At 49.5% G+C, this 13,407-nt stretch overlaps 2 protein-coding genes across 4 annotated transcripts in view; one reads left to right on the top strand and one right to left on the bottom strand.

Annotated features, from left to right (window-relative positions):
- Positions 1-13,407, top strand: part of dlgap2a (discs, large (Drosophila) homolog-associated protein 2a) — a 1,100,531-nt gene that overhangs the window by 501,579 nt on the left and 585,545 nt on the right. The window lies entirely within an intron of this gene.
- LOC140410490 (uncharacterized) overlaps positions 570-13,407 on the bottom strand; it is a 105,633-nt gene continuing 92,795 nt past the window's right edge. Inside the window, exon 2 of the mRNA XM_072498632.1 lies at positions 570-2,997. Coding sequence (XP_072354733.1) covers positions 1,749-2,975 — 1,227 coding nt within the window. The 5' untranslated portion in view covers positions 2,976-2,997 and the 3' untranslated portion in view covers positions 570-1,748. The remainder of the gene's footprint in view (positions 2,998-13,407) is intronic.

Raw genomic sequence — 13,407 nt, 5'->3', positions numbered from 1 at the left:
GAAAGTCTGTCTATTGGTGGAAGAATCGAGAACCAGAGTTTACCAATTGCAGGTGATCAGTAAATGAAACCATGGTAACATGAGGAAAAATCTTTTTATGCTGTGTTTGTTTAGGATTTGGACTTCGCTCACTGCAAATGCTGTGGAAATGGATTCAAACAAGGCTTTCAAAAGACAATTGGATTATTAACTGAAGAAAAAGAATTTGTAGGGCTATATGAAATGGTGTCAGGGTGAAACTAGGTGGGTTGCTCTTGCAGAGAGCCAGTACAGATATGTGGACTTAATGGCCTCTTTCTGCACCATATCAAATGTATGATTCTGTTTTATTCCATAAAATTAATCCAGTTTGCAGCCCAACTATGACATGTTGCTTATAGTGTGCCAACATTTTTGTTCAGTGAAGAAGTAATTGGAACGACCTGTGAAGTCTAGTATACTGATGGTGAACTGAAAAAACACTTTGGGTGGAATTTTCCCCCAAAATGAGAGCATCATTTTGGGTGCGTAAATGTTGATCTCCAAATTTCTTTCTCTGTCAGTCTGGCCTCAATAAAAGTTGAGACGGATTCGCACGTAAACAGAAGTTATTTATTTAGCTTGCAAGCTTGAATCATCTTACAGAAATGTAACAGGACATCCTGCCTCTTACACTCCAGAAAACGACTGACTAAAAGACAAAGAGATCTCTGCAAAATCAATTCAAATGGTATCAAGTTTCACATACTCGACGGACATAGGTCAGCCTATGTCCCTCCTGACCTGTTCGATCTATTCTGATTGGCTCACTTCCAATCCCTTTCTCTGGCCCCTATCAATGCAGTCTCACTCTCATAGACACACCTCTTCCTGCTTTTTCCATGCGGTCTCAAATTCCTTTGTCCCTAACTGCAAAAATCAAAGTGGCTTATTTCTACATTACATTAACTAGTAACTCTAAAGTAACTATTTTATATCACATTCGTCATTCCCTCCTTTTATCATTCCATGATAACCGAACTATCCAATCTATAGCTACGGTTCCTCATCTAAAAAGATTCGTCGCTGCATTTCCAATTCCTGTCTTAGCCCCCCTTCATCTGCTTCACCCTCATGGATTTTAACAGTTAAATTTTTTTTCTCGGTGATTGGGGCGGTGATCTGATCCAGTGCACCCAGCATTCTACCCATCACACATTTAAGGATGGCCAGGCCCACAAAGATGCAGCCGATAGCTACCACTAGATACATGGCCATATTTATCAACCAGTCCTTCCATCCTCCAGATCCCCAGTTACCCCAAGAGTCAGGATCCTGCATCCCGTCCAAGTGATCCCGTATGCGATCCATAAATTTAGTAATGTTAGCGGTCAAGTCTTGAACTCCCATGATACACTTGCCCTGCACTATGGCGCATACCCCACCCTCACGGGCCAGAAGATAGTCAAGAGCATACCGGTTCTGCATTGCAAACAACCGCAGCTGAGACAACTCCTTGGTTATTGCCCCGAGGGCTCCCAAGGTTTCATTTCCCAAGATGGTAAGGCCGCAAATAAAATAATTCCGATCACTAACAGCCAAGGAACCCCCCACACCTCCCAGTGTCAATACGCTCAGAATGCCCCACCCGGCTGAGTGGCCCCGGTTGGGTGCAAGAACCTGAGGTTTTTTCCAGTTCTCGCAAAATTCAGCAGAGACTGCCCGGCGTGCTAACTGATTATGCAGGTTCCACGCCGAAGGGCAGGGGACTGTGGTAGGGACTAGAGTCCCTATAGCAATTCGGCGGGGAAATGGGGTGACAAAACGTTGGTCGCCGTACCATTAAATAAAAAGTAGTATCCTTGTTCCGTGTGGAGACTAGCATCACAATCAGCATATCGGTTGCGTAAGGACCTCCCAGTAGCCCAGTTTATCCAATTTTGAAATGCCCATTCGGGCCGCCCAGCAATGCGGAAAGCCCTATTCCCGACAGTGATATGAGAGACATTCGCCCAGCCACAAAGGAGCTGGAGGCCAGCGTTCAATGGAACGCAAGTGGTGCTATAACAAACGCATTGGCCAGACGCCTGGGTGATATGGCACCTCCTGTCCGTACAGGTGGGAAACAGACATGTTATATTTGTGTCCACCTCTACCAGCAAACAGCCATATCCTTCACTGCTGAAGCAATTCTCGTACGACCGGGAATCCCTATTGGGAGTGAAGTGGCTAGGTATGTACGCCCTCCACCGTCGCAGCCTATCGTACTGTGAATGGGAATTATCCCGAGGAAGGGGAAGGCAAATAGCCGGTGGTGCTGAATCCGGATCGTAAGGAAGAGTGACTTGCTCGGGCAATGGCTCGGAACGCTGACAATGAACCACCGTTTGGGGAGTGCCCCAAAGCGGTGAAACAGAAAATAACCTAGACACCGCTGCGGGGTTTGGGTAGCAGACAACCCGTCCCTGGCCATACAGACGGTGGTAAATCTGGTAGAAGAGATTCATACTACCCGGGTTTTCCTCAGTTTGGCCTTTATGGCCTTTAATTAACTTAAGTGCATCTCCCGGTAACCTACGTTCTAGCTGTACTTCCCTTCTCACACGCCCCGTCCTCTCTCTAGTCCCTTTCTCTTTCTCATGGTCTCTTCCTACACTCTTCTGACAGCCTGATGTTACCTTTATTGTACCACTTTTAACACATCCAAAATCAAATTTACATGTATTCCAAAAACAAGGCAATGTCCATATAATGTTCCCTTCCCATCGCCGGGGCCGGTGCAGCTGCTTCATGACTCCCGCATTCTCCTTAACTTTGATGACCTTCCATGAGTCGATACCATGTCCTCGTATATGGGGGCAGTGAAGAACATCACCTGTGCATAGGTGATGTATCCTTGTAGATTGGTTGGGGCTACACAGATACATAATATTCCCCTTTTCCATGTCCATCGCCAATAACACGCCAAGCGAAGTGAGGCCAAATATCAGACAGACGATGCGTAGCCACTCCATCATGCTCCACACCTGTAAAATAGCACTGGAGAAGGGAGGCAGGTTAGTATCCGACCTTTTACAGTAGTGGAGATGGACTCAATTTACAGTGATGTAGGTGGACCCAAGCACTTCGCCCCTCCACTTTAACTGCTGTGGGGGTGGTAAGGAGAACTTGGAAGGGCCCGTCCCATCGCGGCTCCGACCCCTTCCTAGTCCAATTTTTGACCATTACATAACTACCGGGCTGGACTGAAAGTGAGATAGGTACTGGGCAATGGCTGGTGAGCCGCACGGACTGGGCCATGGAGTTCCTTGAGCACTTGCGTAAGGGCTAGAACATAGGTGGTCATCTCTTCAGTCATCTGATGAAACTGAACCCGTCTGGGAACCTGCAGGCTCCAAGGAGTTCTAAGAGGCCTGCCATAAAGAATCTCGGCGGGAGAGAGCCGGGCCGGTCCCGCAGGTGTAACCCGCAGCTGAAAGAGGGCAACGGGGAGCAACTTAAGCCATGTCAGTCCCGTGTCTGCTCTTAATTTAGCCAATTTAGTTTTGAGGGTCTGATTGTGTCTCTCAACCACCCCGGCTGCCTGCGGTCTGTAAGCACAGTGTAACTGCTGGCGTATGCCCAACTGGGAGCAAAACTCCTTGTTAATTTGTCCAATAAAATGAGGCCCATTATCAGAACTTAACTGAGCTGGTATACCGTACCGGGGAATGATTTCCCTCATCAAGACTTTAACCACAGTAACAGCTTTACTATAGATAGTCGGATACGCCTCAACCCATCTGCTGAACACATCCACAATGACCAAAACATATTTATAACATTGACACCTTTCCAACTCAATGTAATCCATTTGGAGCGTCTCAAAGGGACCACTGGGCAACGGGGTTTGCCCCTTCCCACAAGGGATACCTTTTCCGGTGTTATATTGCTGACAAATCAAACACCGATTACTGATACTTTGGGCCAACCCCTGCATTTTAGGGTGCCACCAAGTGTCCAGCAACAAATCACTAGTCCCCCGAGCCCCACAATGAGTTGCAAAGTGTACACATTCGATGACCCATAAAGCCAGTACATCAGACATACAAGTCTGATGTGCAGGCGTGGTCCATAAAGAGGAAACAGAATCATATGTACAACCTAACCGTTTCCACATTTGTTTATCACTCTCAGGAGCGTCCTCCTGTAACCTTATGACGTCTGGCATTGGCTTGTCAGAAGCAGACACATTCATAGTAGATCGTTTAGTCTGACTTAACATTTTAGGCACCATCACTTGCTGAATTTGTGCGGCTGTGCGCGCTGCACAATCTGCTCGTTCATTACCAACGTCAACTGGGGTTGTACCATTCGTGTGGGCAGCGCATTTAATAACGGAAATCTGCGCTGGCAGAAGGAGGGCCTGCAGTAGGTCATTAACTAAACCCCGGTGGGATATTTGACCACACATAATCATGTCAGGTTGTTCTGACGAAATGTCACTCAAATCGCCCCTTATTGTGGTAGTTTCCTGAATCAAGGCTAAACAGTCGTGGCCAGGTGCGTCTTCATGGACAGGGGGACCACTAAGAAAACAGGCTGGATTGATAGTGGTACAGTGTTTAAATGTCAGACGTGGATTGTTCAAAAGGTATATCTCATACCTATTCTGACGAGCTGCGGTAAGATGCTGACCATTCGCCCCATATCCCTGGCATGGTACTGGTCATGGACCTGACGTGTAATATGAGGGCTTACCGAAGCTGACTGTGGCCATAAATGTGGTGATATTGTAACAAAATCGGCTGTACCTTCTTTTCCCGTGACTGTGGCTGTAACCTTGACTGGCCATTCGGTCTCAAGTAATGGCCGGTATTTGTCCTCCAACTCCCTGTTTCGTCCAGTTCTGTCATAGGCCAGGGTAACGTGATGCAGTGATAGTGGCTGTTCAATGTCTAACGTCCACCACTGGGGGGTGATAGAAATATAGCACTGTTGTCTCATCCTCCTCTTCGCTGATCCACCCACCCAAAGTCACTATATTGGAGCTCCTGCTGGTAAACTACCATTTCTGCCGCTTGTTGGGATCGCAGATCATCCTTTTTCATTACATACTCAGTCTTAACCTTTGTAACTGAGCCTCCTTCTTGGCCTACACCCTCCTTCCAGTAAAATCTGACTGCCCTTGCCATCTGGGAAGGGTCGTTCTCCGTCCAATTCATGTTATTACATTTCACAGCAGTAACCACAGAAGGTGGTAGGCAATGCATTAACATAGCACAGTATTGAGGGGAATTCTGACCATTTTGATACAGCAAATCGCCTGACTGCCCCCGGTAGATTTCATTAAAACGCCCCAGACATTCCTATGGCTCATCAATCTTCCTAGGTTTTAGGTCTAAGATAACAGAAAGATTTATGGGCCTTTGAAATGTGCTATTCAACGCATTCAAGATCTGTGTCCTTCTTTTCTCTATTTGCTCTCTTCTTTTCTAAAACTTAAAAATGTTTGAAAATTCAAATTGAATTACTGCAACTTGCAAGCTTAGCTCTGATCTCAACTCAGAACTAAATTTACAATTTGCTTAACACAAACTTGTATAACATTTACAACTTAATTATTTCTTTATCTTAACAATTTTTTCTTTTAACAAGTTTTTTTTCTGTTACATACACATAAGTATTAGCAAAATCAACTATCATAAGTATTAGCAAAATCAATTATCATCTCCAGATTGACACTTTTTAAAATGGTGTCCATGATCTTCTTTAAGTTTCTATTAATCTCCAGATAAAATGAGATAAACCTTATTTCAAGTAAGTAAAATTTAAGATTCTGGCAATTTCAATCAATTGCTTTCGAAAATAATAACTTTTATCAAAGAGGTGGAGAAACCCACTGGTTTCCTTTAATTAATTCAAAACGTAACTTTGCTGGTGTTCACTGACTCAAAGGAAAGGTATCCGATTACACTGCAGACTGGTGCTGTTATCTCAAGGCCTGAGTGAGAAGCACTGTCTGTTTTCAACTCCGCCTGCTGCTGTTAACCCTTTGAGAGACTTCTGCTTCAACCTCACAATCTCAACTAGACCTCGGAACTTTACAGTCCAAGGAGACAATTTTAGCTTAATCAACTATATATTTAAAACACTCACACATAGAGTTGAACCATCTTCAGATTTAAAAACAGTTATACTGGACTGAACCCCCATCTATTGAAGTCCCATCAGCCCCTGAACCCATATAATAGACTGAACCTTAATTATTTAAAGTCCCATCAGCCTCTGAACCCTGATAATAGACTGAACCTTTATTATTTAAGTCACATCAGCCTCTGAACCCCGATAATAGACTGAACCTTTATTATTTAAGTCACATCAGCCTCTGAACCCTAATAATAGACTGAACCTTTATTATTTAAAGTCCCATCAGCCCAAAACCCTAACCCAAGCCGAAACAACAATATGAAATCCCATCAATTAAAGTGCTAATCCCCAGATTTCGTCGAGGCGGTCTTTCTGTGCCAACCGCGAGTGACCAGACTAATCAGACGATAAGAAGAGGGGAACAATCAATGCTGGTCGTCATAAATCGATGCGATTCCCGCCAGTTTGGCCTCTCAAATCTGGGGCGACATTCTCCGACCCCCCGCTGGGTCGGAGAATCGGCGGGGGCTGGCGTGTATCCCGCCCCCGCCGGTTGCCGAAGTCTCCGGCACCGGAGATTCGGCGGGGGCGGGAATCGCGCCGGTTGCCGGGCCCCTCCGCTCGATTCCCCGGCCTGGATGGGCCGAAATCCCGCCGATAAATTGCCTGTCCCGCCGGCGTAAATTAAATCACCTACCTTACTGGCGGGACAAGGCGGCGTGGGCGGGCTTCGGGGTCCTGAGGGGGGCGCGGGGCGATCTGACCCCGGGGGGTGCCCCCACGGTGGCCTGGCCCGCGATCGGGGCCCACCAATCCGCGGGCGGGCCTGTGCCGTGGGGGCACTCTTTCCCTTCCGCCTCCGCCACGGTCTCCACCATGGCGGAGGTGGAAGAGACTCCCTCCACTGCGCATGCGTGGGAAACTGTCAGCGGCCGCTGACGCTCCCGCGCATGCGCCGCCCGGAGATGTCATTTCCGCTCCAGCTGGCGGGGCAACAAAGGCCGTTTCCGCCAGCTGGCGGGGCGGAAATTCCTCTGGCATCGGCCTAGCCCCTCAATGTTGGGGCTCGGCCCCCAAAGATGCGGAGCATTCCGCACCTTTGGGGCGGCGCGATGCCCGTCTGATTGGCGCCGTTTTGGGCGCCAGTCGGCGGACATCGCGCCGTTTCCAGAGAATTTCGCCCCAGATTGCTATCTTCCCGCACATAGTGCAATAAATGAACCCCCACGTGAATCATGCCGGATTGGAGTCCCCACGCGTCTGTCCCTCCCTAACGTGCACAGTCAACAAGGGGAAGCTGCATCATTTAAGCGGTCCCTCTGCACTCACTCAGTCAAACCAGGAGGATCGCAACATGGAAAGCTGCTCCACTCTTCCTGGAGGCAGGTTTAACCAGGCTTCTGGATGTAGTGGATTAGAGGCGGGCACCCTGTATCTCTGTGTGGGTAGAAGGCCCAGAAGCAGCGAGGCTAATCCAGCCAAGGATGAGATGCGGTGGCAGTCATTGCCAGCAGCCTGTCACAGAGAACTGGCGTCCAATGCCACAAGAAAATTCAAGCTGCAAGTGTGAGTGACCACCTGTCTCCTCCTGGCATCAGTCCCATCTAGTACCAACATGAATCCACTCCCTAACACCTTGCGACCTCCCAGCACACGACCCCCACCGCCCCCCCCCCCCAGGTCCCCAAAACATTTTGCTCAAACCTCCTGGCATTCCCCATCACCATCCCTTGCTGTCTAGGTGCGGTGCTCCTATATGCCAGCTGCTGTACCCCCTCCCCATGACTCACCTCGTTGGCCGATATTGCAAATAGGCTTCAGGAGCACTGGTGAGAACCACACAGCTGCTGAAGCACATCAGATGGAAGCAAGAACTTCGAAGGGAGTAGGCAGTCAGAGGTCTGCTCGATCCCAGGACACAGCTGGCTCCTAGCCAGATGTGAGCCTCTGGAATAAGTTCTCCCTGAGCTGCTGGAGGTGCAAAGGCAGAGCGGGGAAATCCAGGGTGTGGGGCCAGCAACATTCCAGCAATTGCAAGGCCGAGTGGAGGAGTCTCGAAACCTGCAGTTGCTGGATATAGTGCCGGCATTGCACAGCACCTAGGCCAACACTGCAAGGGTGATGACCGCAATGGAAAGCTTGGGGCAGGTCCTCGGAGCTATGAGTGGTAAACTCCAAGGCATTGCTCAGTCTCTGAGGACAATGCCTGAGGGCCTCAAGAGCATGGCCAGTCATAGAGGTCCATGACAGAGGGCTTTGAGAGGATTGTCCAGATGAAGAGGTCCATTGCTGGGGGCTTCAACATCATGATTCAGACAATGGCAGGCCTCCAGGACTGGCAACACCTTATGATGCAGAGGCTTCTGGAGCATATTCCAGTTGATGATGTGTCCCATGTGTACCCAGGGGCACACGAGCACCCCGAGGGATGAGGATGCTGGAGTCCATCCTGGGGTCTTCTACCAAGGAAGTCTCTGGCAGTCTCCAGCCCTGCTGAATTTCCCTCTTCCTGACTGTTGCATCTCAGGGGCAGCGGACAGAAGAGAGTGACACCTGAAAGTCACCCGGGTCGCTCCAGGTCTAGTCCTTGCAGAGGACGCCCGCCAAGGACATCTCAGGCTACAGTGCCTTCGCTTCTGATGTGCATCCTGGGGATATCCTAGATGACGCACTTGGCCACGCAAGATTAAGAAGTTTTCGGAGCACAGAGTGGGCACAAGTGAAGTCACACACCATAGTTAGAGAGTGCATAAAAGTCACTGTAAATAATCACATTAAAGAATATCGTACCTCAAAGCCGCAGCATCTCAGTCTTGGATCCCTTTCCCACAGGGAGGATTTATGTCCCCTTCTGAACTCAGATTCCCCTACAGGCCCTGTGAGCAATCCCAGCAGTGAGAGCCCTCGAGACCCACAGTGACAGGCACCCTGGAATGAAGGCCTCATCACTCACTGAACCCTAGACCTTACCTCTCCCCCTCCCTCCACCTGGGAGTGTTGGGCCAAAGGAATAAGCCCCTGATACTCACTTACACATGAGCCCAGGAGTCTGTGTGCAGTCAGCAGATGAATAGGCAGAACCTAAGGAGCATCACAGTTTTCCTCACAGTGAATCACTTTCCTGCCTTGAAAAATGACTCACTGACACAGCCAACCCAGGCCCATTACCCTGGTAGGTGTCATGTCAAAGAGACTCATGGAGGGGGGGGGGTTGCCAGACACCCGGGGCGAAATTCCCCGGAAACGGCGCGATGTCCGCCGACGCCGGAGGAATTTCCGCCCCGCCAGCTGGTGGAAACGGCCTTTGTTGCCCCGCCAGCAGGCGCGGAAATGACATCTTCGGGCGGCGCATGCGCGGGAGCGTCATGGTGGAGACCGTGGCGGAGGCGGAAGGGAAAGAGTGCCCCCACGGCACAGGCCCGCCCGCGGATCGGTGGGCCCCGATCTGTCCAGTCAGCAAAACTGCATTTTCAGCAGCCCAATGCACTGCTCGATAACTGTCCAGGTGGCACAGTGGACCTCATTATAACAGGACTCTCCCTCGGCCACAGGCCTCTGCACTGGCATCATCAGCCATGACCTCAGCGAGCATCTCTTGCCCCCCATGAGCCAGCCTGTCAGCTGTGGTGGTCCTCGAAGGCCCCAGGTTCTCCGATTGCCAAAGATGTAGCTATCATGTACGTTTCCAAGATATAGTGCACAGTCGTGCATAATCCTGAGGCTGTGGTCACACACGATTTGGATGTTCAGGGAGTGTAATCCCTTTCAGTTGATGCTAAGGTGCTTCTGCTCTCGATGGCCCCCTGGACCGGAGGCATCCAGGCAATGGCTGTGAATCCTGCAGCCCGGGCACCTTGGTGGGCCTGATCCAGGTTGAAATGGATGTAATCGGATGCCTGGGCACACAGAGCATCAGTGACCTCTGGATGCACTTGGGGCTGCTGATTAAAAAGTTCCAGACAAGTCCCCACTCAAGCCCTGGAATGGTCCTGTGGAAAAAATGTTCAGGGCTACGGTGACCTTAACAATGATTGGGGGAGGGTATCCTCCTCTTCCACATTGTGCCAGGTCGGAGTCTTCGGCGGCACATGATGTCTGACCACTCATTGTATGTCATGCGAATCCTGTACACCCGAAGTCTCCTTCGGTGTTGTCTTCAGGCCCCTTCCTCGGCCTGATGGACAGCCAGGCCTTGAGCCTGACCAGTGGCCCTCTGTTGATCTGGTGCAGACTCCAGATTGGGTTGGCATTGCCTCAATCGGCGACATCTGTCTGCCTCAACTGCATTTATAAGGATAGAACATGGAAAAAATACAGCACAGAACAGGCCCTTCGGCCCACGATGTTGTGCCGAACCTTTGTTCTAGATTAATCATAGATTATCATAGAATGTACAGTGCAGAAGGAGGCCATTCGGCCCATTGAGTCTGCACCGGCTCTTGGAAAGAGCACCCTACCCAAGGTCAACACCTCCACCCAACACTAAGGGCAATTTATCATGGCCAATCCACCTAACCTGCACATCTTTGGACTGTGGGAGGAAACCGGAGCACCCGGAGGAAACCCACGCACACACGGGGAGGATATGCAGACTCCGAACAGACAGTGACCCAAGCTGGAATCGAACCTGGGACCCTGGAGCTGTGAAGCAATTGTGCTATCCACAATGCTACCGTGCTGCCCTTAAGAACAAATTAATCTACACTATATCATTCTACCGTAATCCATGTACCTATCCAATAGCTGCTTGAAGGTCCCTAATGTTTCCGACTCAACTACTTCCACAGGCAGTGCATTCCATGCCCCCACTACTCTCTGGGTAAAGAACCTACCTCTGACATCCCCCCTATATCTTCCACCATTCACCTTAAATTTATATCCCCTTGTAATGGTTTGTTCCACCCGGGGAAAAAGTCTCTGACTGTCTACTCTATCTATTCCCCTGATCATCTTATAAACCTCTATCAAGTCTCCCCTCATCCTTCTCCGTTCTAATGAGAAAAGGCCTAGCACCCTCAACCTTTCCTCGTAAGACCTACTCTCCATTCCAGGCAACATCCTGGTAAATCTCCTTTGCACCTTTTCCAAAGCTTCCACATCCTTCCTAAAATGAGGCGACCGGAACTGTACACAGTACTCCAAATGTGGCCTAACCAAAGTTTTGTACAGCTGCATCATCACCTCACGGCTCTTAAATTCAATCCCTCTGTTAATGAACGCTAGCACACCATAGGCCTTCTTCACAGCCCTATCCACTTGAGTGGCAACTTTCAAAGATAGACCCCAAGATCTCTCTGCTCCTCCACATTGCCAAGAACTCTACTGTTAACCCTGTATTCCGCATTCATATTTGTCCTTCCAAAATGGGCAACCTCACACTTTTCAGGGTTAAATTCCATCAGCCACTTCTCAGCCCAGCTCTGCATCCTATCTTTGTCTCTTTGCAGCCGACAACAGCCCTCCTCACTATCCACAACTCCACCAATCTTCGTATCGTCTGCAAATTTACTGACCCACCCTTCAACTCCCTCATCCAAGTCATTAATGAAAATCACAAACAGCAGAGGACCCAGAACTGATCCCTGCAGTACTCCACTGGTAACTGGGATCCAGGCTGAATATTTGCCATCCACCACCACTCTCTGACTTATATCAGTTCGTCAGGTCGTTATCCAACTGGCCAAATTCCCCACTATCCCATGCCTCCTTACTTTCTGCATAAGCCTACCATGGGGAATCTTATCAAATGCCTTACTAAAATCCATGTACACTACATCCACTGCTTTACCTTTATCCACATGCTTGGTCACCTCCTCAAAGAATTCAATAAGACCTGTAAGGCAAGACCTACCCCTCACAAATCCGTGGTGACTATTCCTAATAAAGCAGTGTCTTTCCAGGTGCTCAGAAATCCTATGACAGCTCGACTGGATCTATTCCAAAATTCATCTTTCATCCGTGAGGAATGGGAGGAGAGAGAGAGAGAGAGACGGTCAGTATGATCATCCATCCTGGGTCCTTCTCTCCCAACATTCCTTGCCCTCATGATCCTGGCGCTGACAGCACTACCCCATCTCCGGTGGCATGTACCATCTCAAGTAGCTGCTTGTCATTACACATCATCGCCTCAGTGGCCAGGGGCACTGCCCATGCCCCCTCATATTCATCAATGGCCTCCAGTCCGGTTATTTCCTTCCTTCACATCAGCAGCAATGAGTCCTTCATGTGCAATGACACATGGGCGCCCAAGTGAAGCACGGTGGCTCCTGGATCCACCAATGCAGTTGGGTGGTCACTGCTGAGGCGTTTTATCATAGCTCTCCTGATGTCCAGCCCCCAACCTTCAGCCCTTGACAATTAAGGATTCTACCACTAACCCTGACTTGTCGAGTGAGGCAGCTGAAAGTGGTGAAGGAGACATGATTTCATAGATTTCATAGAATTTACAGTGCAGAAGGAGGCCATTCGGCCCATCGAGTCTGCACCGGCTCTTGGAAAGAGCACCCCACTCAAGCACACACCTACTCCACCCCATCCCCTTAACCCAGTAACCCCACTTAACCTTTTTGGTCACTAAGGGCAATTTAGCATGGCCAATCCACCTAACCCGCACATCTTTGGTCTGTGGGAGGAAACCAGAGCACCCGGAGGAAACCCACGCACACACGGGGAGAACGTGCAGACTCCACACAGACAGTGACCCAAGCCGGGAATCAAACCTTGCACCCTGGAGCTGTGAGCAACTGTGCTAACCACTATGCTGCCGTGCTGCCATGATGATGGCCAGCTGGTTGGATGAGTATGACTCGCAATAATATGAGATGGCACAAGTACTTTCCAAGGCAGACAAGGGCGAGACCAATGTGCACTGTGAACAATCAGCCTTGCGCATCTCACAGTCTTATTGCTATAATGCCATAATACCCAATATACCTAGTCAGCCAGGGCATGACATATAACTTAAAGCCCAATGGGCAGTCCAATATTGCCCCCCTCCCCTGCCCTCAAGATGTCTGTCCTGTCTTCTCTCTGAGTGACATAAAACCGGACCCTTGGGTTGGCAACTTTCAGTCTTTAGGCTCTCTCCTGCTCAGATCTGGGGCCCTGATTCCCCAAACCATTGGCAGCAACATGTGGGAGATTGTGCTCAGCTCCCTGCCGCTCATGCAGAATATAATGGTGGCTTTGAGGAGGTCCTCATTGAGGAAACCGTGCAATATAATGTCTGGTTGGTGCCGCCAGCTTGTCTGCAGTTCGGGCTGAAAGGATAGAAAGAAATCCCATTTAAAACAAATGAGCTCAGACAGAACAGGTGCACAT

This window comes from Scyliorhinus torazame, chromosome 4 (genome assembly GCF_047496885.1).
Source record: "Scyliorhinus torazame isolate Kashiwa2021f chromosome 4, sScyTor2.1, whole genome shotgun sequence".
NCBI lineage: Eukaryota > Metazoa > Chordata > Chondrichthyes > Carcharhiniformes > Scyliorhinidae > Scyliorhinus > Scyliorhinus torazame.
Note: the sequence above shows the minus strand (reverse complement) of the source record. Positions and strands in the feature narration are given on the sequence as shown.